Source organism: Zalophus californianus, chromosome 9, assembly GCF_009762305.2.
Source record: "Zalophus californianus isolate mZalCal1 chromosome 9, mZalCal1.pri.v2, whole genome shotgun sequence".
NCBI classification, from domain to species: Eukaryota; Metazoa; Chordata; class Mammalia; order Carnivora; family Otariidae; genus Zalophus; species Zalophus californianus.
In genome coordinates, this window is record NC_045603.1 from 103,941,450 (window position 1) to 103,964,446 (window position 22,997).

Below are 22,997 nucleotides of genomic sequence, written 5' to 3' on the forward strand. Positions count from 1 at the left end.
ATTTTTTTTATCATGGTAGAATATATTGTATAAAATTTGCCATTCTAGCCAGTTTTCAGTGTACAACTTAGTGGCACTAATTACATTCACAGTGTTGTACAGCCATCACCACTATTTCCAAAATTTTTCAACATCCCATACAGAAAATCTGTACCTATTGAATTAGAACTTAACCATTCCCTTCTTCCAGTCCAGCCCCTGGTACCCACTCTCTACTTCTAGTTTCTGTGAATTGCCCATTCCAGATTTTTCTTATAAGTGGAATTGAACAGTATTTGCTCTTTTGTGTGTGGCATAATTCAGTGTTTATCCATGTGGTAGTACATATTAGAACTTCATTCCTTTTTATGACTGAGTGTAATATTCTGTGTATCCCACATTTTATGTATTTGTTGATGGGCATTTGGATTGTTTCTGTACTTAACCTTTTTTTAAATACTTTTTTCCTTAAAGATTTTATTATTTATTTATTTAACAGAACACGAGAGAGGGGAGAGAGAGAGAGAGCACAAGCAGGGGGAGAGGGAGAAGCAGGCTCCCCACAGAGCAGGGAGCCCAATGTGGGGCTCGATTTCAGGACCCTGGGATCATGACCTGAACTGAAGGCAGATGCTTAACTGACTGAGCCACCCAGGCGTCTCTGTACTAAACCTTTTCTAGTCTCACATCATATTTACTTGTTGCTGAAGCAGGCATGCTAAACTGTATTCTTTGTGTCATGCTTTTTCTTTCCTCTGTGTTTTTGGATACACGCCGTTGCCTTTACCTGTTGTCTTTCCCCTGTCATGCCTGACTCATGAATCTCTTACACATTCTTCAGGTCTTGGTTGATGTTACCTTTCTAGGAAACTTCCTAACAGTGCCAAAGTTAGCTGTTTTCTCTTTTCTGTTTGTGTCAGACCTTTTTCATACAGTTCAATAGCGCCTTGCTGTATTTACTTACATGCATATCTTCTCCCCTAGGTTGTGATACTAACTTTAATGTTCTCAGTACCTAGCCCATCATTATAATAATAAAGACCATTATTTATTGCCTTCTAACTCCTGGGCCCTATGATAGTTTTTTTTATTTATTATCTTTTATCCCTAAAACAGATCTGCATTATAGGTATGGTATTGTTAAAATCATTTCACAGATAAGGAAACTGATGCTTAGGGTAAATGTAATCTTGTCAAAGATGACAGAATTTGTCAGTAGTCACAGTTTATCTGACTTCAGACTCACTCTTAATCCATTATGGCAAGCCACCTTTTCCTAAAAAATGTTTGACTAAATGAATAAATAATGTTTTTGGCAACTAGTTGGTGTTTACTCAGACCATACATCCTACATTCTGAATGTACTTGTTTTCTTTCGATAAATGCATATTAGCTCTCAACAGCAATGTCATTGTTCTTCTTACCTCCTTATGATTGGGAAGTTGAACCATTCATCTCTCTTTTCTGTAGAAAGTGTGAGTACCCATGGAGAGAAGCACCCTATCCTCATTTTTTCTTATCTAAGTCTCCAATTTAAGTGTGTGAAATGCCCTTTATTTTGCCAGGGAATCTGGTTTACCTTTTCCTATCAGTAGTCTTCTATGGATCCAAATGTATTATTAGCCTGATACTCAGAACTACTGACTGTAAGTAATCCCATTGACATTTCAGACCAGTTCTGCAACTTAATTGAGTTTTACTTTAAATGCTCATTTAAGTCCTACTTTATATGCTCATTTATGTGTAGTTTTATTAGAAACTGCTGGCATAATTTATTTGTAAGAAAATCAAGACTGAATCCTCGTTTCTGTTACTCTTTGTGAAGATCAAACATTTATGCATGTTGAACATGCATAAATATTTAAGCTATTTTACATTTTTTTATTTTTTAAAGATTTTATTTATTTATTTATTTGAGAGAGAGAGAGAGAGAGAGAAACAGCTTGAGAGGGGAGAGGGTCAGAGGGAGAAGTAGGCTCCCTGCCGAGCTGGAAGCTCAATGCGCGACTTGATCTCAGGACTCTGGGATCATGACCTGAGCCGAAGGCAGTCGCTCAACCAACTGAGCCACCCAGGCGCCCTGCTCTTTTACATTTCATATACAAATTTGTATTTTAAATTCAGTCTGCTGATCTTTTAAGCTATTGTCTATTTTATGTTTAATTAGGCACCTTTAAATTTTTTGTTGAAAAAATTTTAAAGCATTAATTGAGCTGTAGTGAAGTATATAACATATTATATTACACAGAGCTGTTCTGGGGCCATGGGGAAGAAGACCACATAGACACTTAAAATCTCAGTTAGGAAATGATACACTAAAAAAGTAAAATTATGTCAAACATGAAGTAAAACAGTGTAAGTCAATAAAACAAGAGCTGTAAATCAGATATTATATTCGTTGTCAAATGAGGGTTAGAGACTTCAATTGCTAGAAAAGTTCAGGAGAGGAGGCAGTTGCTGTGGGTTAAGTAGGACATACACATTCTCTGGTGAAAATTCCTTCTTGATTGAGAGAGGATTGAAAAACTTAAAATATTACAGTGGTTTGTAACCCTCCATAGGGCCACAGTACATAAATAGATACACAGTATATTGTGTTAATAAAATTTCCTGGGGATGGAAGAAGCAATCTAAAAATGCTTGGTGGGGGAGGGGAAGGTAGCAATCATGAAAGAAAGGTTGAGAAACTGGGCACTGAAGGACAGACAGGGAAGTTTTAGGGAAGTAAAGAACGGAGGGTGTTTTTTTCTTTTAAACATTTTTAAAATTTAAATTCAATTAATTAGCATATAATGTATTATTGGTTTCAGAGGTACAGACCTGTGATTAATCAGTCGTATATAATACCCAGTGCTCATTACATCACATGCCCTCCTTAATGTCCATCACCCAGTTACTCCATCTCTCCATCCCCTACCCCTCCAACAACCCTCAGTTTGTTTCCAATGATTGAGAGTCTCTTATAGTTTATCTCCCTCTCTGGTTTCATCTTGTTTTATTTTTACAGAGAGTGTTTTATAAGAATATAGAGTCAAGATAAATTTCTTGGAGAACATGATTTTTTAACAGTTGAGATTGGCTCTGTAACATGTTTCAAGTGCTACTTAATACTAAGCCCCTAGTTATCTTGAAAAGTAAAAAATAGGAAAATAAAATCTTAGGATTTCTTTTTAAACATGTTCAAATTCAAGTGTTGTGGTAGATTACTTACTGTGCCTACATGTTCATCCTTACCAGTTTTCTGACTGGAGGTAGAAGGTCATTCATTTCTTCATGCAGTCATGTTAGCCAGTACTGTTTATCTAGCAGACTCTTAGTAGATAAGGAATTCCAGTTCTCTTGTGCTGTCATCTTCACCGAATGGCAGAATCTCAGAATTTTATTTATTTTATTTTATTTTATTTTTTTTAAAAGATTTTATTTATTTATTAGAGAGAGAGAATGAGAGATAGAGAGCATGAGAGGGAAGAGGGTCAGAGGGAGAAGCAGACTCCCCGCCGAGCAGGGAGCCTGATGTGGGACTCGATCCCGGGACTCCAGGATCATGACCTGAGCCGAAGGCAGTCGCTTAACCAACTGAGCCACCCAGGCGCCCCAGAATCTCAGAATTTTAGAGAATAGGGACGACTGTAGAGATTGTTTAGTTTTAAACTTCTTTTAGATAGAAATGAGAAAATTGAGGCACAGGTTGAGAGACCTGTATACGGTTCCATCGATAATAGTGGCAAAACCACACTTAATTACTTAGGTCTCCTGACTTCTGGTCCATTGCCCTTCTCACAGTATCATTCTGTCTCTACTAGTGTGAAGCTTCATCTGGAAACAAATCTTAATTTTAGTGATTCATCCCTTAAGTTCTATCCGGATTGTCTTTTCTTCATTTCATCAAGAATGTGGAAGATTGTGGGTGTGGGAGTTTTCACTTTTTTTTTTTTTAAACCTTGGGCAACTTATTTTAACCTCTTTGCCTGATGTTCTTTATATGTTAAATGGGGATAAGCATACTTATCTAATAATAGGTGACTGTCAGGATTAAGTTAGATGGCCTGTATAAAGCCCTTTCATTTATGGTTGGCATATATTAAGAATTGAATAAATGTTTTTTTCTCTTGTTGTTTTTTTCTTTCTTTTTTTTTTTACCCTAGAGTACTTACCATATTGTATTACAGTTATTTATTTTATATGTACCAGGTGGGGTTCTTAGAGATTTTCCCCTCAGCAGTTTCTCGACTGTGTATATACAATAATAATTTGTGATCTGTGAATATAATCTTAAAACAAAAAACGAACCATTCAAGCTACCCCAGGAATTTGCTACTGAAACAAACATGGGAATGCTCTCGTATTTCATTTGTCTGCCAGAGAAGAATTGAGTAACTGTTGTTCATTTTTAATACTCATAATTCTATAATAAACTGACAGTACTTCCTATATTGTTACTTATTTGAGGCCTTGCTTTGACCTTGAGAGATATACTTCATTATAATTTTTTAAGGTTAGTCTATTGATTGTTTCATGTGGCTCCTGGTCTCTGTCCCTGACTGTTTGTATAATTGCCTTACAGATCTCTGAGGAATATGAGTGCAATGATGTAGCTTCTCAGGAAGATGAGGGGTTTATGGGCATGTCCCCTCTTTTACAAGCCCATCATGCTATGGAAAGAATGGAAGAATTTGTTTGTAAGGTAAGATAGTTTCTTATAATTTCTCTGCTATATATTTAACCCTTCCCAAACAGGAACCTTTAAGGAGATTTGCAGTACTTTAGCCTTTGGTTTACTTTGGACATAATCCGTGGCAAAATGGAGACAAACAATCTCATGACTTAAACCCTGTGTAAGACAAAATACATTTGTTTACCTGAAGTAGCCATGATAAAGTGATAAAACTGGAATATCCGTCTGGGAAACAAGTGTTTCCTGATGTATGTTAACAGAGTAGATGTTTTGTGTTACAGTTTTAGATAAAACAGAATGAAAGTAGGGAGTAGTTGATGCCTAGAGATACTAAAATGCCATCTCCAAGTCTTTTGAATCTCTTCTGCCTTTGTAACTGTGATGGCAAATGTGCTAATCTTTCTAAGGATTCTGTGGGTAATCAAACTACTTTAGATATAAATTTCCCAGTTTTCATGCACATCTAGTATTTCTAGTTTAGCTGGCATGTTTTCTGTCTGTAAGGTTTTTCTTCTAATGCATTATCTGATTCTTTAGGACCTATTGTGGGGATTTTTTTTTTCTTCTTCTTCTAAAATGGTAACTGGAATGGGGTTGCTTTCTTAGAGAAAAGAGTCAGGGACACCGGTAAATTATAACTACTTGATAATCTGATCAATAGGGACCCTGGCAGGAATTATCCAAAATCATAAGTCTGTCTGTGTTAGTATGTGTAAATAATTTTATTTGTTAAACATTTCTGGAGAGCTCTTGATTATTTAGAGAGAAATTTTTGTGACTCTCAGCGTTTTTTTTTTTTTTTTTTTTTAAATAGGTTTCATGGAAGCAAGACTTTTTATGTGTGTGGTCTTAGATCCTGAAAACTAAGTTGGGTTTGCCTGCATTCACAGTGGTGGTAGAAATAATTGGGGGCCAGTTGACTATAGAATACTGTACTTTGGACCAGAGGATGAGAAAACATAATCTGAGTATAGACATCTCTTCTAAGAGAAAAGGGATGGGTAGAGAGTGGTGGGGGAGGGGAACAAATATTTATGGGTCTACTTAGAGCCCAGGAAATTTCAGTGTTTGAAGATCGGTGAAGAAAAAGCCCAAGCAAAACAATAGAATCTTTCTAGTGATTGCTGTCTCAGGAGAATTAACACACAGGGATGTTGAATATTAGTGTCTGGGCCATTAGGGATTTTTAATATGTATAGATCAGTGGGGTACTGAGCTAACTTGACTGCCTTTTTATTCTCCTTTTCTGAACTTAAGAGTAAAGAATAAAGCAAATAAAACTCTAATGTAACAGCTAAGGGAGAAAAACTAGGGCATTTGTTTGCTCCAAACTCTGATTTATTGAAGAAGAATGAGTGGAGCACAAAAATTATTACCGTTCCCATATCATCCTCTAGCAGTGTGTCAGTGAGAGTGGACTAGAGAGGCTTCTTGTGACACAGCGTTCTCCACACTTGCTCTGCTGCGGTCATGCGACTGAGTGTACTTGACAACTAGCTGGGTCTAGTGACACACACGGTTTTTTTCTTGGATTGCAAGCAAGTAAACAATTTAAAATGAAGTGTCCTGTGGCCTTGCTGATATACACTCCCTTTTGGAAAAGCTTTTATTATAGGAATAGGGGACATAAAATCATTTAGTCTTTATAGAGTGTCCAATTTGATCATGCTCTCTTTTTTTCCATCCTTCAATTAAAAATAAGTGTTTTGTGCATTAATGATCTAATACAAATCCAGTGGACCATTGCTCAGATGTTTGATTTATGCAGTGCCTTTGTCAAGCTTATAAATAAATAGTATTTGGCCAAGCTGTGATCCTGTTTTTTTTCCCCTGGAGGGGGTGTGGTGGGTAAAAGAGGATGCCTGTTTGGGTTGGCATTTGGATTGACTCCAGGTTGAGGATTGAGGGTGCAGTGTCTGTTGAATATGACACTAACTTCAGTATAATTATGAAAGTATAGCTCCTTGGCTCATTTTAGACTGCTGGAATGTTTAGAAACAATGGAGAAAAATCATTCTGACGTTATATGCAAATATAACTAGTAAGAAACTCAACATATTCTTTCTGACTGCAAAAAGGGAGCATCTTGGCTGTGTGGGGTAACACAATAGCACTTTTCATATGGTCACAGCAGAGCTGTTTGCAGATTGTGAACTGCCTTGAGGATGTAAGGATTGATTTCTCTTTTTCCTCTCCCTCTTAGAGAATAAAAATTCTCCAAAGTAAAACAGAGTAGCATCTTGTAAAGTTAATGTTAACAGTAGCTATCTTTTTTCAAGTCCAAATTAGAGAAAAGAAATTCAGTTCCTAGAGTATTCTTTCTCTCCAGAAAGTCCTTTGGAAGATCTCAAACAGCTACTTTACAAGTGGTAATACTATTATTACCAGTAGACATTATATATCTAGATTAGTCTTTTGGCATTATTGTATTTTTTTGTATGTTACGAACAAGCATGGAATAGCCAGATTATCACAACTACAGGCCTCAGGTTTTGATTAGAAGGCAGAGAGGGAAGTGGGAGGCTAGAGAGAGTGAATTTTAGTAGCGTTAAGAGGGCCACTTCTCTTAAATTGTTAGTTCTCACTTCCTTTGGAGTTACACAGAGGATCAGTTCTTTTACAAGTGTATTTCAATAAGAAGGATTAAGGAGAGCAGAGAACAGGAAGATGTGAAGCAAAATAAATGGGCACAGTAGCTGGCAGTCATTTTGCATTGTGTAGTAGAAATAGCCTAGCCACGTTATTTGTCACAAGAACCCTGAGGGGTAGGAGAGCGGTCATTGTCTCAACCTGAAGTCTATAGGTAGGCGAAATACATGGCATTTTTCTTGTATCTTTCTGATTAGGAGAAGCAAGTTAGTTTGGGATTAAGTGATCCTTATGATGTGAGCTCTCCGGGCTGAGAGACATTAAAAGAAACAGTGCAGAGGTTGACAGGTTTTTAAGGACGGGTACCAAATTCCTGATCCCTTTCTGTTAGAGTCTGTGGGGGAGGGACAGTGAAGAAAAGGGAGAAGGGGGGGTGGTGGTGATGGGACTTTTGAAGAGCCCTTAACGTTTAAGTTTCTTTGCCATCTCTCCAGCATGAGGAGGGTGGATTAGTCACTAACTCTTAGGTAGGTTAATAGCCTCTGGGAATGGTCAGGGTTACATACCACCTGTGGGGTGGATACTGGGGCTTGCTAAAACATTTACGAAGTGCTCTGGTTTATTTCATTTGATCCTTACAAAGTAAAGTACTGTCACCCTGTTTTATAAATGAGGAAACTGAGGCTTGGTGATTTTCTGATTAAAGCTCCTTCAACTAGTTAATGGTAGAGATCAAAGATTTTGACTCATGCACTTTTTTTTTTTTTACTTCATGTTTGTTGTGGTAGGAAGAGAAGGGAAAGGGGAGAGAATTTAGCAGAAGGCACACAAGTGATTCATATACAGGTTTGGCCCTTGAATGATACAGGGCTTAAAGGTACTGACTCCTTCGCAGTTGAAAATCCATGCATAACTTTTGACTCCTCCAAAACTTAACTATTAATAGCCTACTGTTGATTGGGAGCCTTACCAATAGTATGAAAAGGCAACATATTTTGTACGTTATATGTATTAAAAACTATATTCTTAAAATAAGCTAGAGAAAAAAGTGTTAGTAACATCATAAGGAAGAGAAAATTCATTTACAGAACTGTACTGGAAAAAATCTGCATATAAGTCGACCCGCACATTTCAAACCACTTTCAAGGGTCAGCTGTAGTTCTTTTTACACGAACAGAAATGTGAAGTATAAAAACAGTCATATTTAATATCACAGGGACTTTTCAGAGGTAAAGTCTGTTGTGGATGATGAAGGCAAGTCTGTACAGATGGACCCAACCTTTAGCCAGACTGAAACGAAGCTTAAAACATTCCTTTTAGGGCACTCAGTGTTTGCTACATTGACAGAACCACAAAGATATTTGATATTCTTCTTCCAGGTATGGGAAGGTCGGTGGCGAGTAATCCCTCATGATGTACTACCAGACTGGCTCAAGGATAACGATTTCCTTTTACATGGACATCGGCCCCCAATGCCTTCTTTCCGGGCCTGTTTTAAGAGCATTTTCAGAATACACACAGAGACAGGTAACATCTGGACACATCTTTTAGGTATGTAATATCAGTGGTGCAGGGGATTAGTGATTCACTTTATTCTTTTTTTTTCCCCCTGTGTATTTGAGGATAAGGATAAAACAAAAAAATGTATTTGGGATTTGCCATTTTGTTTTTTGGATTTCTAATGATGCAGTTTCTTACTGGTTTATTCTGTGGTTATCCTAGTTTGCACTTTGATTTTATTTGTAGCTAAGTTATAATTTTATATATTAGATTTTCAGACTGTGTTCTTGAACCAGGCCAAGGGAAAGGTGCTGTACAAAATGTGGTATAATGTCTTAATGAACACTGTGAGGAAGGTGCTTATTTAATAGAAATACTGATTTTTCAAAATCATTACTTAGAATATTCACAACTAAATTTTAGTTTTGCTTGAAGTAGAATGTGATGGCTAATATTTTTTTCCATCATGATTGCATATTAAAGGAAGAATACAGTGGGGGAAGAATAGTCTTATCAGCAAATAGTATGGGGGAAAACTGAGTACATGTAAAAGAATCAAGTTGGATCCCTACCTCTTACAAAAATTAACTCAAAATGGATCAAAGACCTAAACATAAGAACTAAAACCATAAAATCATTAGGTAAAAATATAGATGTAAATCTTTGTGACCTTAGATTACGTGATAATTGACACCTAAGTTTGGTATAAACAACCAAAGAAAAAATAGATAAATTGAACTTTCTCAAAATTAAAAACTTTCGCATGTGAAAGGACATTATCAAGAAAGTAGAAAGATAACCTACAGAATGGGAGAAAATGTTTGCAAATCATCTATCTGATGAGGCTCTAGTAAAGAACTCTTCTACAACTAAACAATAAAAGGACGATCCAGTTTAAAATAATGAGTAAAGCGTCTGAATAGACATTTCTCCAAAAGGTCTACAGATGACCAATAAACACATGAAAAAATGCTCAAGTGTCAACTCTATTTCAATTTTTAAAAAGGGGGAAAAGGATGCTCAACATCATTAGTCATTTTGGAGATTGCAATTCAAATACTTTGAAAAATGTAATGAGATACCACTTTTACGCTTGCTAGAATGGCTATAATCAAGAAAATGGAAAATAAGTTTTGGCAAGGATGTAGAAAAATTGCAACTCTCATACTTTGCTGGTAGGAATGTAAAATGGCACAGCCTTTATGGAAAACAGTTTTGACAGTTCCTCAGAAAGTTAAACAGAGTTATCAGTAGTTCTGCTCCTTAGGTATGTACTCGAGAATTGAAAACATGTTCACACAAAAACATGTATACAAATGTTTTTAGCAACATTATTTATAATAGTTAAAAAGTAGAAACAACCCAAACATCTTTCAGCTGGTGAATGGGTAAATAAAATGTGGCATATCCATACAAAGGAAATATTATTTGGCCATAAAAAGAGATGAAGTACTGATAGTGATGCAACATGGGTGAGCCTTGAAACATTATGCTAAGTGGAACAAGCCAGACACAAAAGGCCACATATTATGTAATCCATATACACGAAATGTCCAGAATGTGAAAATCCGTGGAGACAAAGTAGATTAGTGGTTGTCTAGGGCTGTGGGATAGTGGGGAGGGGGAGACGAATGTAGTAAGTGGGGGCTGCTTTTTGGGGTGATGAAAATATTCTTAAATTAAATAATAGTGATGGTTTGCACAACCCCGTGAATATATGAAATCTTTTCTGGTTTTACCCCCATTTGACTTGCATTTTGTATCACACATTTGATTTCTGTTGTGTCCACGAATTCCTTTCTACCTGCTAGTGTAGTGAGAATGGAATAGAGCAGCAAACCAGTTCATTGCTGACTTCTACTCAAGGGTAAAAGTTTTTTAAATAGAACAGTTACTTAGCACATGTTTAACTTCTTAATTTCTGTGCCTTCCTGTGTTAAGTGACCTTTTCTTAGCAGCAAGAATATGTATTTTACTGTGAAGAAGAGCAGTTTAAAAACTGATTATGAAATAGCATGAATAGGCATTTTTATTGTCCTTAACTCTTGAATCTGTTGGGCCAAGTGGTGAGCACCAGAGAAGCATAATGTTCCTTGATGGCTGTTGGTGGAGGAAGGCTGTATTTCTTTTTCTTTTTTTTAAGATTTTAATTTATTTATTTGAGAGAGAGAGAGAGAAATAGCTAGAGAGAGAGAGAGAGCCCGAGCGGGGAGGAGAGGGAGAAGCAGACTCCCTGAAGCAGACTCCCTGCAGGGAGCCTGATGCGGGACTCAATCCCAGGACCCTGAGATCATGACCTGAGCTGAAGGCAGACGCTTAACCAACTGAGCCACCCAGGTGCCCCAAAAGCTGTATTTCTTGACAGGGTTTGGAGGTATTAGAATTCATTGCAAAAGCGAACACCAAAATGGATCTTGAAAGCTGGGCTCCAACATATGTGCCAAAAACTTTCTAAATGAAATTCTATACTAGATTTACAGGTAGAAATGGACTAATTTAGCCTTCTAAGGAGTAGCAGCATTGTCTGGTTTCTTTTTGGATTATGCTCTTAGGTAAATAAAATACTATTTCCTATACACTCGGTTTTTGAAGCTGAGGAGTATAAGGTACCAGCAGTGTTTGAAGTAGACCAAAATTTTGGATAAGCTTTAGTTATTTGGAAAATCTTTCTCATGGAACTTTTGATTCAGATATCATTGTGATTGTGAAGGACTGAGAACCTCATCAACACACAACACTGTTTCTTGACAAGGGATCGATCGTCTTTTCTCTTTCTGTACTTACTCTTTTTGTAGGTTGTGTATTTTTTCCTGTGCCTGGGGATCTTTTATATGTTTCGCCCAAACATCTCCTTTGTGGCCCCTCTTCAAGAGAAGGTGGTCTTTGGATTATTCTTCTTGGGGGCCATTCTCTGCCTTTCTTTTTCATGGCTCTTCCACACGGTCTACTGCCACTCAGAAGGGGTCTCCCGGCTCTTCTCTAAGTAAGTATCGGAAAGTCTACATTGTAATCAAATATTAGAGTCAGTGGTTAGGGAAGAATATCCAGCAGAATTGGCAGAATTCTTGATACTATCTGATGGGAACTTAAAAAAAGTTTTTTTTTTTTTTTGTTTGTTTGTTTTTTTTTTAATTAAAGCAAGCATCCCTGTTTGCCTCTTGTCTGTTAGTGCTAGCTCATGTCATAGGGGAGTAATTGGAACCTGTAATGGGTCGTACTTTTAACATCACATGAATTTTTTTTTTTTCCTATTTTAGACTGGATTACTCTGGTATTGCTCTTCTGATTATGGAAGTTTTGTTCCATGGCTTTATTATTCTTTCTACTGTAATCCACAACCTTGCTTTATCTACTTAATTGTCATCTGTGTGCTGGGCATTGCGGCCATTATAGTTTCCCAGTGGGACATGTTTGCTACCCCTCAGTATCGAGGAGTAAGAGCAGGTAAGAGATGTGGGGGTTTTACATTGGACATTCATTTATTTACCAGTCATTATTAAAGGTCTACTTGCCAAGTCCTGTGCTATGTACTTGTGATGCAAAGATAAATAAGTCATAGCTGCTGTTCTTCAGGGCTTTTAATGTAGTGTAGTGTTTATTAGTTGTCTTAAAGCACAAAGAGTTGAGGGGCATGGGGAGCTTTATGAGTCAATGTATATATTTTGTAATTCACTTGAGTTTATGACCATGTACTGTCCAAAAGGCTGTGGCTCTGTAACCTTTGTAAAAAAAAAAAAAATCCAAAAACCCACAAAAGAACAATGATTACTCTTTCTCATTCTCAGCTTGGAGTATACTTTTTTTAGTGATTGGTTCTTTTGGCGTCATTTTTTTTTGTTTTGTATTTTTATTCAAAAATGTGTACTGCTTAGGTAAATAAAACTCATATGATTGTATTCTGCTAAAGTAAACACCATACATCTCTTCTAATATAGGGAAAAAGAGGCTTTTTATATTTAGAATGAGGCCTGTCTCGATGGAGATTGTTTGGAAAGCAAAAAACCTCTGGTTGAGCCTTCTTCTATGAGTGGGGAGTTCATGGAGACATGTTTTTGTTTCCCACTGGACTGGGACTCCTTGTGGCCAGGGCCATGTCCTTCAGTGTTCTTTCCTCGGTATCAAACCTGGAACCTACTGAGAATGAACAAGTAGTAGTAAACCTTTAAAAACCTTTGAAACAAAACAAAACAAAAAAAAACCCCAAAACCATTTCGTATTAAAATCCAAGCCATGGTTCATCTGCAGTTTCCTAGAAGGTTAGAAGTTAGAATTTAACTTCTTGTTAATGACCACTGTTTGCAACAGTCTCCCCATGTCCCTTTTTAAGTGATTATCTGAGCAGAGAAGCAGTGGTCAGGGGTGACTTCCAGCGGTACTTAACTGTGGGGCTAAGCCTTCTTCAGCGTGGGAGATAGAGAGTATGGCTGAACATTCATTCTGCTGTGATACACATCAGAAGAACCGGGGCTCCTGAGCTTTTGACTTCCAGAATGGTAGGCAAGACTGCCAGAGCCTCTGTTTAGCATGTGAAACAGGATCGTGACGGTTTTTCTTTAGTGAGGGGTAGAAGTAGGAAAAGGTTTTTTTATTTTGGCCTGCTCGATTCCCTTCTTTGTGAGATGAGCATTGTCATTTTCCTCTTCTCTTGTAGGTAGGTGCCCATTATTTATCAGGTGTGTGTGTGTGCATGTATTGTTGCATACCAGCAACTTGGTAATGTCCAAAGCAAGTAATAGGCTCCTTGTCTTGTATCTTGAGACTTAAAGGTCATTTCTAACTCTTTGTGTCAAAATGTGGAAGCAGTTATTGGCTCCTGGGTGCGAAGTGTTCTGTGGTTTTCGACTGACATGGATTTGTGTATATACTCATAAATTCACACACACATGACTCAGCTTCTGCAAACTACTACTTAACACTCCATTTGCGACAGTTTGATTTTATTTCATTGTAGTTCACTAAAAAAAAAAATGCTAATCCAGATTCACCTAGGTCATATTCAGAAGTTTGAAAAACACTGCTGTAGATGATTTTTGAAGGCACTAGGTCTGTGGTGGAGTGATTCTGATAGATTTCTGTACCCAGATTGGTACTTTTGGGACTGGGAGCTTCCAGGAGCAGTCGTGACCTCCCCCCTAGCCCCCCCCCCTCCAGTTGCCACCCCCTGCCTTTCCACTTCACTCCAACCCCAGGGATCCCTGTTGCTTCAAAGGGGGGAGATAAAATAAGTGAAATTGCTCTGTATTGCAGTCTGTGTCTATGAAGTGGCAGCATTTAGGAAAGTTTGTTTTAAACAAACTCCTTGAGCTGTCTATTCCTGAAACACTTAACACATTTCTAAGCCTTTTGAGGACTGCTGACTTGTTAAGCTGAGCCTCTCTCAGCAGGAGGCTCCTTGCATTTGTAAATGGATCTCTTTTAGAACAGAGCTGTGCTGTCTGTTGTGGCAGTATCCCAGAGTTTGAAGAACCTTCTTTTTCCTTTCAAACAAGAAGCCTCATACTTGAAATACTCAGTTTATAGAATTACTAGTGCTGTGTTGTAATACTGACTTCTTCCTTACTTCTCTTCTGTATTTTTACTTTATTTTATTCTTGTGATTGCCAGGAGTATTTTTGGGCCTTGGCCTGAGTGGAATCATTCCTACCTTGCACTATGTCATCTCGGAGGGATTCCTGAAGGCCGCCACCATAGGGCAGATTGGCTGGCTGATGCTGATGGCCAGCCTTTATATCACAGGCGCCGCCCTCTATGCTGCCCGCATCCCTGAACGCTTTTTTCCTGGCAAGTGTGATATCTGGGTAAGTATGACCAGGGGCAGTTAGTATGTATATATACATATCTGTTAGTATGTTACTGGCAGACCGGAAAGTGAAATAATTGAAAAATTTTAGACTCAAAATTGCGAGACCTGTATTTTAGTTGTAACTCTTCCTCATTAGTTGTGTTTCTCTGGTTAAGTACAGTGATGACTAACATTTACTGAGCACTTACTTGGTGGTTGGCATGGTTCTGAGTGAGCACTTTACACACATTACCCCATTTAATACATTGGCCCTCTAAGATATGACAACTATTACTAATGTTTTCATTTTACAGATTAGGAAATGAGGCTTAGGGAGATTAGGTAACATGTCCAGTGTGAGGACAAGTTGCTCCTGGGTGGTAGGAGTGGGATTTGAATCAGGCTAGTCTAATACCCGAGTCTGTGCTCCTCTACTACCCTGAACTGGCAAGACATTCTAGCTTGTTTTGGTTTCCTCCTTTTAGAAAATGAGGGTGGTGGACTAGATTGTTTACCAAAGTCCTTTTTGATACTAAAATCCGATGATTTGTAATGAGAGATTGAGTGTGTATACATGTGTTTTTGGTAGCAAGAGAGGAGGGGAGAGCTAACTAGATTGTGGTTAAGAGAGAGGGAAAGAGAAGGGGAAAGAAATGTAAGGGACCAATAGATGGAAAATTTTGTAATTGAAGATGGCCTGAAACATTTTCAATAGGTACAGAATTGAAAAGTTGTTTGATACGAAGTCTGACCTTTGGAATTCTGTTCCTTGACCTGTTGCTGATTATTCTAAACTAAGTTGATCATCTAGTCTTCAGAGTTTTAGTCCTTCATAAAATGAAGGTAATGCTAATTTAGGCAATCTTTTCAGATTCAAATTAGTTAATTTATCTTTTGGAGATTGCCTCATCATCATTTTGACATTGATTATGGGGTTATTCCCCCCCCCCCACTTTTTTGGGAGAATGAATCCCCTTTGGTTTCCTAGGAAGCATTTCCTGGGATGTGACTTGTGGCTCCTTCTAGTTTACACCTCTAAAATCATTCTCTTTCTCTTGATGAATACTGTTTTGCAACTGTACTTTTTGAGATGATAATGAGAGAATAGTATAATTTTTGAAATGATGTTCTGTTCACTGAGCAATTGATAGATCCCTTTTAAGAAATGAACTAGCATTCAACAGAACAGATTAAATCAGAAAAAAATGTCATGTGCTTGTAGACCAGTTTCTGATTTGAGAAGGAAGGAAAAGGCCTGGCTTTGCTAGTCTTTTGATAAGGTGTGTTGTTCGTGTGATTCCAGAGTCTTAGAGCTGAGGGACGTATGTTTTAATCTTCTACCTAATCCTAGAAATCCCTTCGGTTTTTCTGAGAGAGAGCAACATTTAAATCGGCCATAGTCCTGGTGCCTTATTGAGGCCATGATAAAAACCTCCTTCAGCAAAGAGGAAAACCTCCCCATGTCTAACTGTAGCCCATTGCTGGGCACGGAGGGATTTTTGGGCCTTTGTAGTCTGTTGGCAAGAGTGTGTGTATGCCACTTGCCCAAGTTTACCAGATTCTCCTGTGATATGTGTACACATCTTCATAGTTAGAATTTAGCGGTAGCACCTTGATTTCTTTGGAGACAGCTGGCCTTGAGTTCAGCAGAATGTGATATGCCCTAATGGATGTTCCAAGGTCTGTGGACACCTCGAATTTGAGCTCTGTCACCTCCATTCCCTGCCCTCCTCAGCACAAACAAACCTGAAGACTCTTTAGCAGACTTTAATAATGAAATGGGTTTCTCTCTCCTCCCCCCTTCCCTCCAGTTTCACTCTCATCAGCTGTTTCACATCTTTGTGGTTGCTGGCGCTTTTGTTCACTTCCATGGCGTCTCAAACCTCCAGGAGTTCCGTTTCATGATTGGCGGAGGCTGCAGTGAAGAGGATGCACTGTGACACCTTCCAGAAGCTGGGGACTGTGACCCTGAACAGGCCCTGCAGCGTCTGCAGGCCTCCCTTACTGGCCATTGATGCCAGTGCCAGAGGAGCCCCAAAATTTGGACAGCCTCGTGGGCTTTGTGATGCCCCTGGGGCTCCACCTGGTACACGACTGAAAAGAGAAAAGCAAAAATAAATCATACCTCAAAGGATGGAGTGCATCAATTTGGAGAAAAGGAGAAATGGCCCAAACCTTGACTTATAATTGGGATCTACTGATTGAGGGCTCTGCACGACCTTGGCAAACTGGCTTCTGATCCGTGTCACATTTCTTTGTAGAAGATGGGAACACAGTTTAGCTGGTGGTTCGTTCTTCTCCCTTTCTCTCTCAAATCAATAATACAAACCAATTTAGGTGAACATTTATATCCTATTAAAGGGTGGGAATGTGATTTTAGATGCTCTTTTGGGAGAACAAAGAAATTAATGTAAATAAGATTTCTAACTTACTGTTTAAAATAAGAATTTATATAAATGTTTAAAACAGGGGTATGGGAGGGAGGGGAATTTTGTATAGAATGAAACATGCAAGTACCACACACTGTTTCAATTTTGCACAAAGTGACTGTAGGAGGATCAGGTGATGGCCCCAGAATGTATAATGCCTTGGTGCACCAAGGTGCCTTCTAAAGGCTGGCATAACTTGGACCCTGTGGGGCAGAAAGTACAGCTCCAGCCCAGTGATCACATGACCACTCTCATGTCTGAGAGCCTTTGGGAGTCCCAAGGTAGAGGGAAGCTGTATGTGTTTTCTCAGTGGAAGCAGCATGTGAATGGCTGACAGGATGTTAGATAAAGGCTCTAGTTAAGGTATCACTCGAGAGGCTGGTTTTCTGTGCTGAGAGTGACCCCTTCTAAAGAGTAGAGCCATTTACTTGGGAAAGTCAATTATGCCAGCAAAGGGGTAGTGGAGACAGTGGGGGGAGCTCTGGAAGTGTTAGCCCAGAGGCTGATCTGATTACGTCCTGGCATCCTATTCAATTTTGTGGTGATTTTTATCTGCAGGGATGTGACAGTTTTCCATATCTTTGCTGTGGAGCTCTGGAACGCCCCAGAAATTTCCTTCTGTTAACAGGCACTGCCCCTAACCACCCTTCCCGCCTCTTGGGAATACAAATGGACTTTTCCCTGGCATCATAGCTCCTGGCACGGAGCCAGCCACAAAAGAGACTCTGACTTGCCCAGGTGCCTCCTGAGCTCATTTACATAGGTTGGGAGAATGCTTCCTTTGGATCAGAAAAGGTGAATTTCACCTCTGGCACCACTGTCTTAGTGAGCCTAGTCGTGACACACATATCAGCTGTCCTTGAACAAGAAAGCCAGTAGAACTCTATTGTAAAGCAAGGTCTGGTACCCACCTTGGAGTCATCAGTATTCCCTGAACCCCAATTTTTGGGGATAGTGTGGTGGGAAGTTGTGAAAGAAAATGGTATGTTATTGCCAGGGAGTCTGGTACAGCTGTATCTTTAAAGAGCTGCTAGAAGTAGAAAAAAGGTTGCTCATGCCCCAGAGGTACCCTGTTATGGTGTCAGGGAAAGTAGTAGGGGAAGGATCTGGTTCATAGAATTCTAATCTTGGCTCACAGACAAACCACCAAAATAGCACTTGAGTCTTAGGTTACTTGCTGTCACCCAAGACTTCAGGTGATTGAGTTACATCTTGGGGATTGTGGGTTTTAGAACTAAACATTGAAGCCCTAAGCGCAGGGGCTGGCACCCTCCAATAGGTGTTTGGTGTATGGGAAGGGTCTCCTATCCAGCAGAGCATTTTCTTGGTTATTAATCTCCTTTCTCTCCCCTTCCAATCTCCAGCGAAAGCTGGGTACCAAGAAGAAGGACTCCATTGTAGAACTGGGGAAGAACTTGAAAGTATTTTGGTTCTGGGTAAGGTCACTGCCTTGGGTGCCAGGGGACCCAGCAAAAGACTTGAGTGGGTGAACTGGTGCAATGCCTGACAGAATAAAGAACAGTATTACTCCCTTTGAGGGAATAGTCCAGCAGGGCAGTGGCCATCTGGAAGGAAGGACACTTAATCTCATGGAAGCAACAGCACATATCAGAAGCCAGACTTGCTCTTTGGTCATGCACTTTGGGATACAGGGTATAAGATGCAGCCCTGTAACAACAACGACAGAAGTAGTAGTTTCTGGGCCCAGTCACCCCACACCCCAAAGGAGGAGCTGAATCTGGTTCAACATAGCACAAACTGTTAGGAAAAATGAAATTAACATCAGTGATGTGTAATCCAGTAAAAATCTCCCTCTTTAGGGTGTGTGTGCGAGTGTGTGTGTGCGTGCCCCCATTTATATGTGTGTGTCTATGTGCAGCTCACTACCAACAGCCTCACTGTGCACTTGGTCTTCACAGTGCTCGCTGAGAACTCTCACCAGGTTGGCGCCTGAATGCCTTACTCTCAGCATCAGAGGCTTGCTTGCTCTGTGCAGATTTTTAATTTTCTTTGTTGGCCCTAGGCTGGTTAGGACCTCTCGAGCTTCATTCTTTCACCATTAAATAGTGGCCTTTTTCAGTATTTTCCCCCCTTCTCCTTTATAAATTGCTGAAGCCACAAAGCACATTTTGGGGATCATAGAAGGTTGGGGTTCCAGAAAGGCCTCTGTGTGATGGTTCCATTCACCATGGGATTTCCCTTACTTGCTGTATTCTCAACTTCTAATAAAAAGAACCAAATGGAATATGAACATTTGTTGTGTACTGTCTTACTGCCTCGGCTTACCTCCCTTGAAGCCTTAATTTAGACAGTGAAGCTTAAGAAATCGTCAGAGACTTCCCATTCTGAATGCACAAATCAAAGTTATTTATGCCCAACTCACTTTTCCTGACCTTTCTTAAGCTTTCATTACAACTGGGACCAGGTTTAGAATGGAGGGGAGCGCTAACTCCAAGGGGTGGTTCTTAATTTATGATTAAAGTTTATCAGAATAATACCTAAGATACTGGATACTTTAAAAAAAATTTTTTTAAAGATTTTATTTATTTGAGAGAGAGAATGAGATAGAGCATGAGAGGGGGGAGGGTCCGAGGGGGAAGCAGATTCACTGCTGAGCAGGGAGCCCGATGCGGGACTTGATCCCGGGACTCCAGGATCATGACCTGAGCCGAAGGCAGTCGCTTAACCAACTGAGCCACCCAGGCACCCAATAATGGATACTTTATGTGAAGGTTTCTGTTGAAGGACTCTTGGTATCTCAGATAGTCGTAACCACCTCCCTGTGCACTGATCAGTACTACTCATTTCCTGGGTTGAGTAATACTCAGAAAGGCTAAGTGTGACTTGTGCCAGCACTCTTTACAATAAGAAGACCGTTCGAATTAAATCTCATGTGTTGACCTAAAGGTTTGGGGGTTTGTTAACCCTTTGTGTAATTTAAGAAAGGAGAGGAATTCCAACCCCTTTTCCTTGGGTAAATTGTCTTTGCAGGGGAATTTCCAGTATTTGAATTCTTTTTTTTTTTTTTTTTAAGATTTACTTATTTTAGAGAGCATGAGCAGGAGGGGCAGAAGGAGAGAGAGAACCTCAAGCAGATGCTGTGCTGAGCTTTTGGAGTCAGATGCGGGGCTCAGTCTCATGACCCTGAGATCATGGCTTCAGCTGAAACCAAGAGTTGGACACTTAACCAACTGCAGCACCCAGGCACCCCAAGTTCTCATTTTTAAGCATAGCTACAACTTTAGGGTTTCCCCATATATTATCTGGATCATTCTCATGGATCTCATTCTGCTTTTTTGAGGGCTTATAAAGAACCATTTGGTTTTTTCCTAGTTTTTTTTTTTTTTTTGCTAAAAACTATGCTTCCTTTCTCAGGTGATGATATTGCATGATAATTGCCATGCGTATCGTGAAGGAAATAAAGGACAAGTTTGAATTTTGACTTTGTGGGATGCTAGGGCTCTGGGTTTCCTAAAGAAGCCCTTGGGCAATGTTGCTTTACAATTTATCCTAAAAAAAATATCCTTGTCTCTAGAATATTTTGCTTCAGTTACAGCGTGTTCTGTTTTCCTTCACTCACTGGTTATGAACTACTGACCTCTACTTATTGTGTACTTATGTACGAAGTTTTTCTGCCTTCAGTGATGTGACTTGGAAACAAGGAGGTCCGTCTGATTCTTGTAACTTGTGATGGCCTGGAGCAGGGATCGGGGAAACTGAGGAAGCAGGGAATCTAGCCACACGAACATGAAAACCTCTCATAGCCCACCTCCCATCCCTGCCTTGGCTGTCTGACCTAGAACAAGAGGTAGGCTCAGGGTCAGGTTCTGCCATTTGCCAGTGACATGGGCAAGAGGACATTTATTTCCCTAGTGTCCCTTTTCTCACCTTTTGAAATGGGCTTACATTCTTCGCTTCTTTCACTGAGATCAACATTTCTCAAACTTTCCATAGTGATTGGCGGGCATTTCTGCCAAATTCTTCAATTTCTTCCTGTTGTGACCCCCTCCCCCATATTTACTTCTCTCACTTTAAGATGCTTCCATTCCCTTGCCCTCCTGAATCAGAACTTGATATAGCATTGTGAAGTGGTGAACTGTTTTTACCTGAAAGCACTTCTATTAATTAAAATGTACAAAATTACTAGGTGGATCTAGTGGTTAATTTATCCCTGGTACTGAAGAAGGAGGATCTGACAGCAGTTTTGAGTTCTTGGTCATTTAAGAGAAGAGATTTAAAGATTCTAACAATCTTGTCATTTATTAAATGGCTTTGATTTTAACTTTGTTCATCCGAGATCAGTGATGGCTCTTTAGCTTGAGTGAGGCTGCCACCTGCTGTCCGTTAATGGTTCTGTTAAGAAGACTACTCGTTCGGATCTCCGAAGCTCACAAGAATCTTCCCGTTCACCCAGGTGAGGAGCAAGGTTAGTTTATCAGAAAGGTTAGTTTACTCCTTCTATTGGTTCTAAAAGTGATTTCCCAATTTTACAGTCTCCTCCTGGCCATCCAGAGACATGGGGATGAAGTAGACAAAACAAGGCCAGGAGCTGCCCTGCACTTCCTAATCTTGGATTTTAAATGACATAGCCAAGATAGTTGATAAATTTGCCTGAAAATGCTCTCCGTGGGTGGGCAGGGAAGACAGGCCTTTCAAAAGACAGGGTTGCTGTCCTAGACAGAAAGACTAGCACTGTGTCTGGGAGTTGGTAGAGGTCAGATGCTATTGGAGCCCAGAACATTTATTGATGCCAAACCAAGGCAGAGGGGTGGCCGTGGGCCCTGGGTGCTGTTGTTGGTGGAGGTGTTCATGCTGCCATGCCTGTCACGGTAAGGTCTTCTTGACAGGATGGTGGGGAAGCTCCGAGCTGTGGCATCTGAGGGGGCTGGAGAAAGGGTTCCCTGCTGCATTCTCACCCACCTGTGCCAGATGGACACCTGTGATCTTTGCCTGTTGTTCTTGGCATCCACATTGTCATTTCTTGGTCCACTCTCCCCTTCCCCCCAAACGAGGTAATAGACTAATAGTAGGTAACGTGTAATTTGTGCTTAACTATATGCCGGGCACACCGCATGAGTATCACATTCAAACTTCACAGAGCTCTTTCAATAATTTGCAGCCAATTTTCAAGTCTATGCTTCAGTTTCCTGGTCTATAATATGGGACTAATAACAGTACCTACTTCAGAGGATTGTTGCGAGATTAAATGAGTTAATACCTGTTACCATGCTAGCCATTCCTAGCATTATTTTGCCATGTAAACTGGCTGAGCAAGTGAGCTTGAGTCACTCTCTTCTCTGAGGCTCCACTTCTTCAGCTATAAATGGGGCTGTTAATGCCTACCTCACAGACTTGTTGTGAGACTAAATGGTGAAAGTGACGTCATATAATCAGTAATGTAAGGCATTTTACAAATACTGCAATGAATGCATTATTCAAACTTGGCCCACTCTACAGGGAAATGGGACCATTTGTTGGTGGGAAGCTTGTACTCTGAATTGTGGAGGGCTGGGAAGAAGGGTCTCCCGAGGCCCTGGACGCTGTCCATGCTTATGTTGGGGCTTGGCTGGACCTCCTCATTGGAGGTTAGTTGAATTTAAAGTCCTGAGGCCACCTCAGAATGTCTACATGGTTCTGCCTTTTAGTGTTGCTCTCACAGTGGGAGCTGCTATCTCTCAGGAGCCAGGTCTGCGGGGGAGGGAGGAGGAAGCTTCAGGGCCTTGAGACCCTGGGGGAGGTGTGCATGTGGAGAGTAAGTTCCCAGATAGAGCTCCCCTCCTGGTGGACTCTGCTGTGGGTGGTGGAATGTTCCTCGAAATGCCAACGCCAGGGATAGAGTCAGGTAGTCTTTTTATTTTTTAAAGATTTTATTTTATTTATTCATTTGAGAGAGACAGAGCACAAGCAGGGGGAAAGGCAGAGGCAGAGGGAGAGGGAGAAGCAGGCTCCCCGCTGAGCTGGGAACCTGACATGGGGCTCCATCCCAGGACATGGAGATCAGGGTAGTCTCTTTTATAAAGATAAGTGGCTAGAAAAAGACCAC

At 40.0% G+C, this 22,997-nt stretch overlaps 1 protein-coding gene across 1 annotated transcript in view; it reads left to right on the forward strand.

Annotated features, from left to right (window-relative positions):
- Positions 1 to 19,205, forward strand: part of ADIPOR2 (adiponectin receptor 2) — a 99,676-nt gene extending 80,471 nt beyond the window's left edge. The window contains 8 exon segments of the mRNA XM_035729124.1: positions 4,544 to 4,663; positions 8,623 to 8,794; positions 11,539 to 11,546; positions 11,548 to 11,726; positions 12,001 to 12,029; positions 12,032 to 12,187; positions 14,348 to 14,541; positions 16,337 to 19,205. Coding sequence (XP_035585017.1) covers positions 4,544 to 4,663; positions 8,623 to 8,794; positions 11,539 to 11,546; positions 11,548 to 11,726; positions 12,001 to 12,029; positions 12,032 to 12,187; positions 14,348 to 14,541; positions 16,337 to 16,465 — 987 coding nt within the window. The 3' untranslated portion in view covers positions 16,466 to 19,205.
- The last annotated feature ends 3,792 nt before the right edge of the window (positions 19,206 to 22,997 follow it).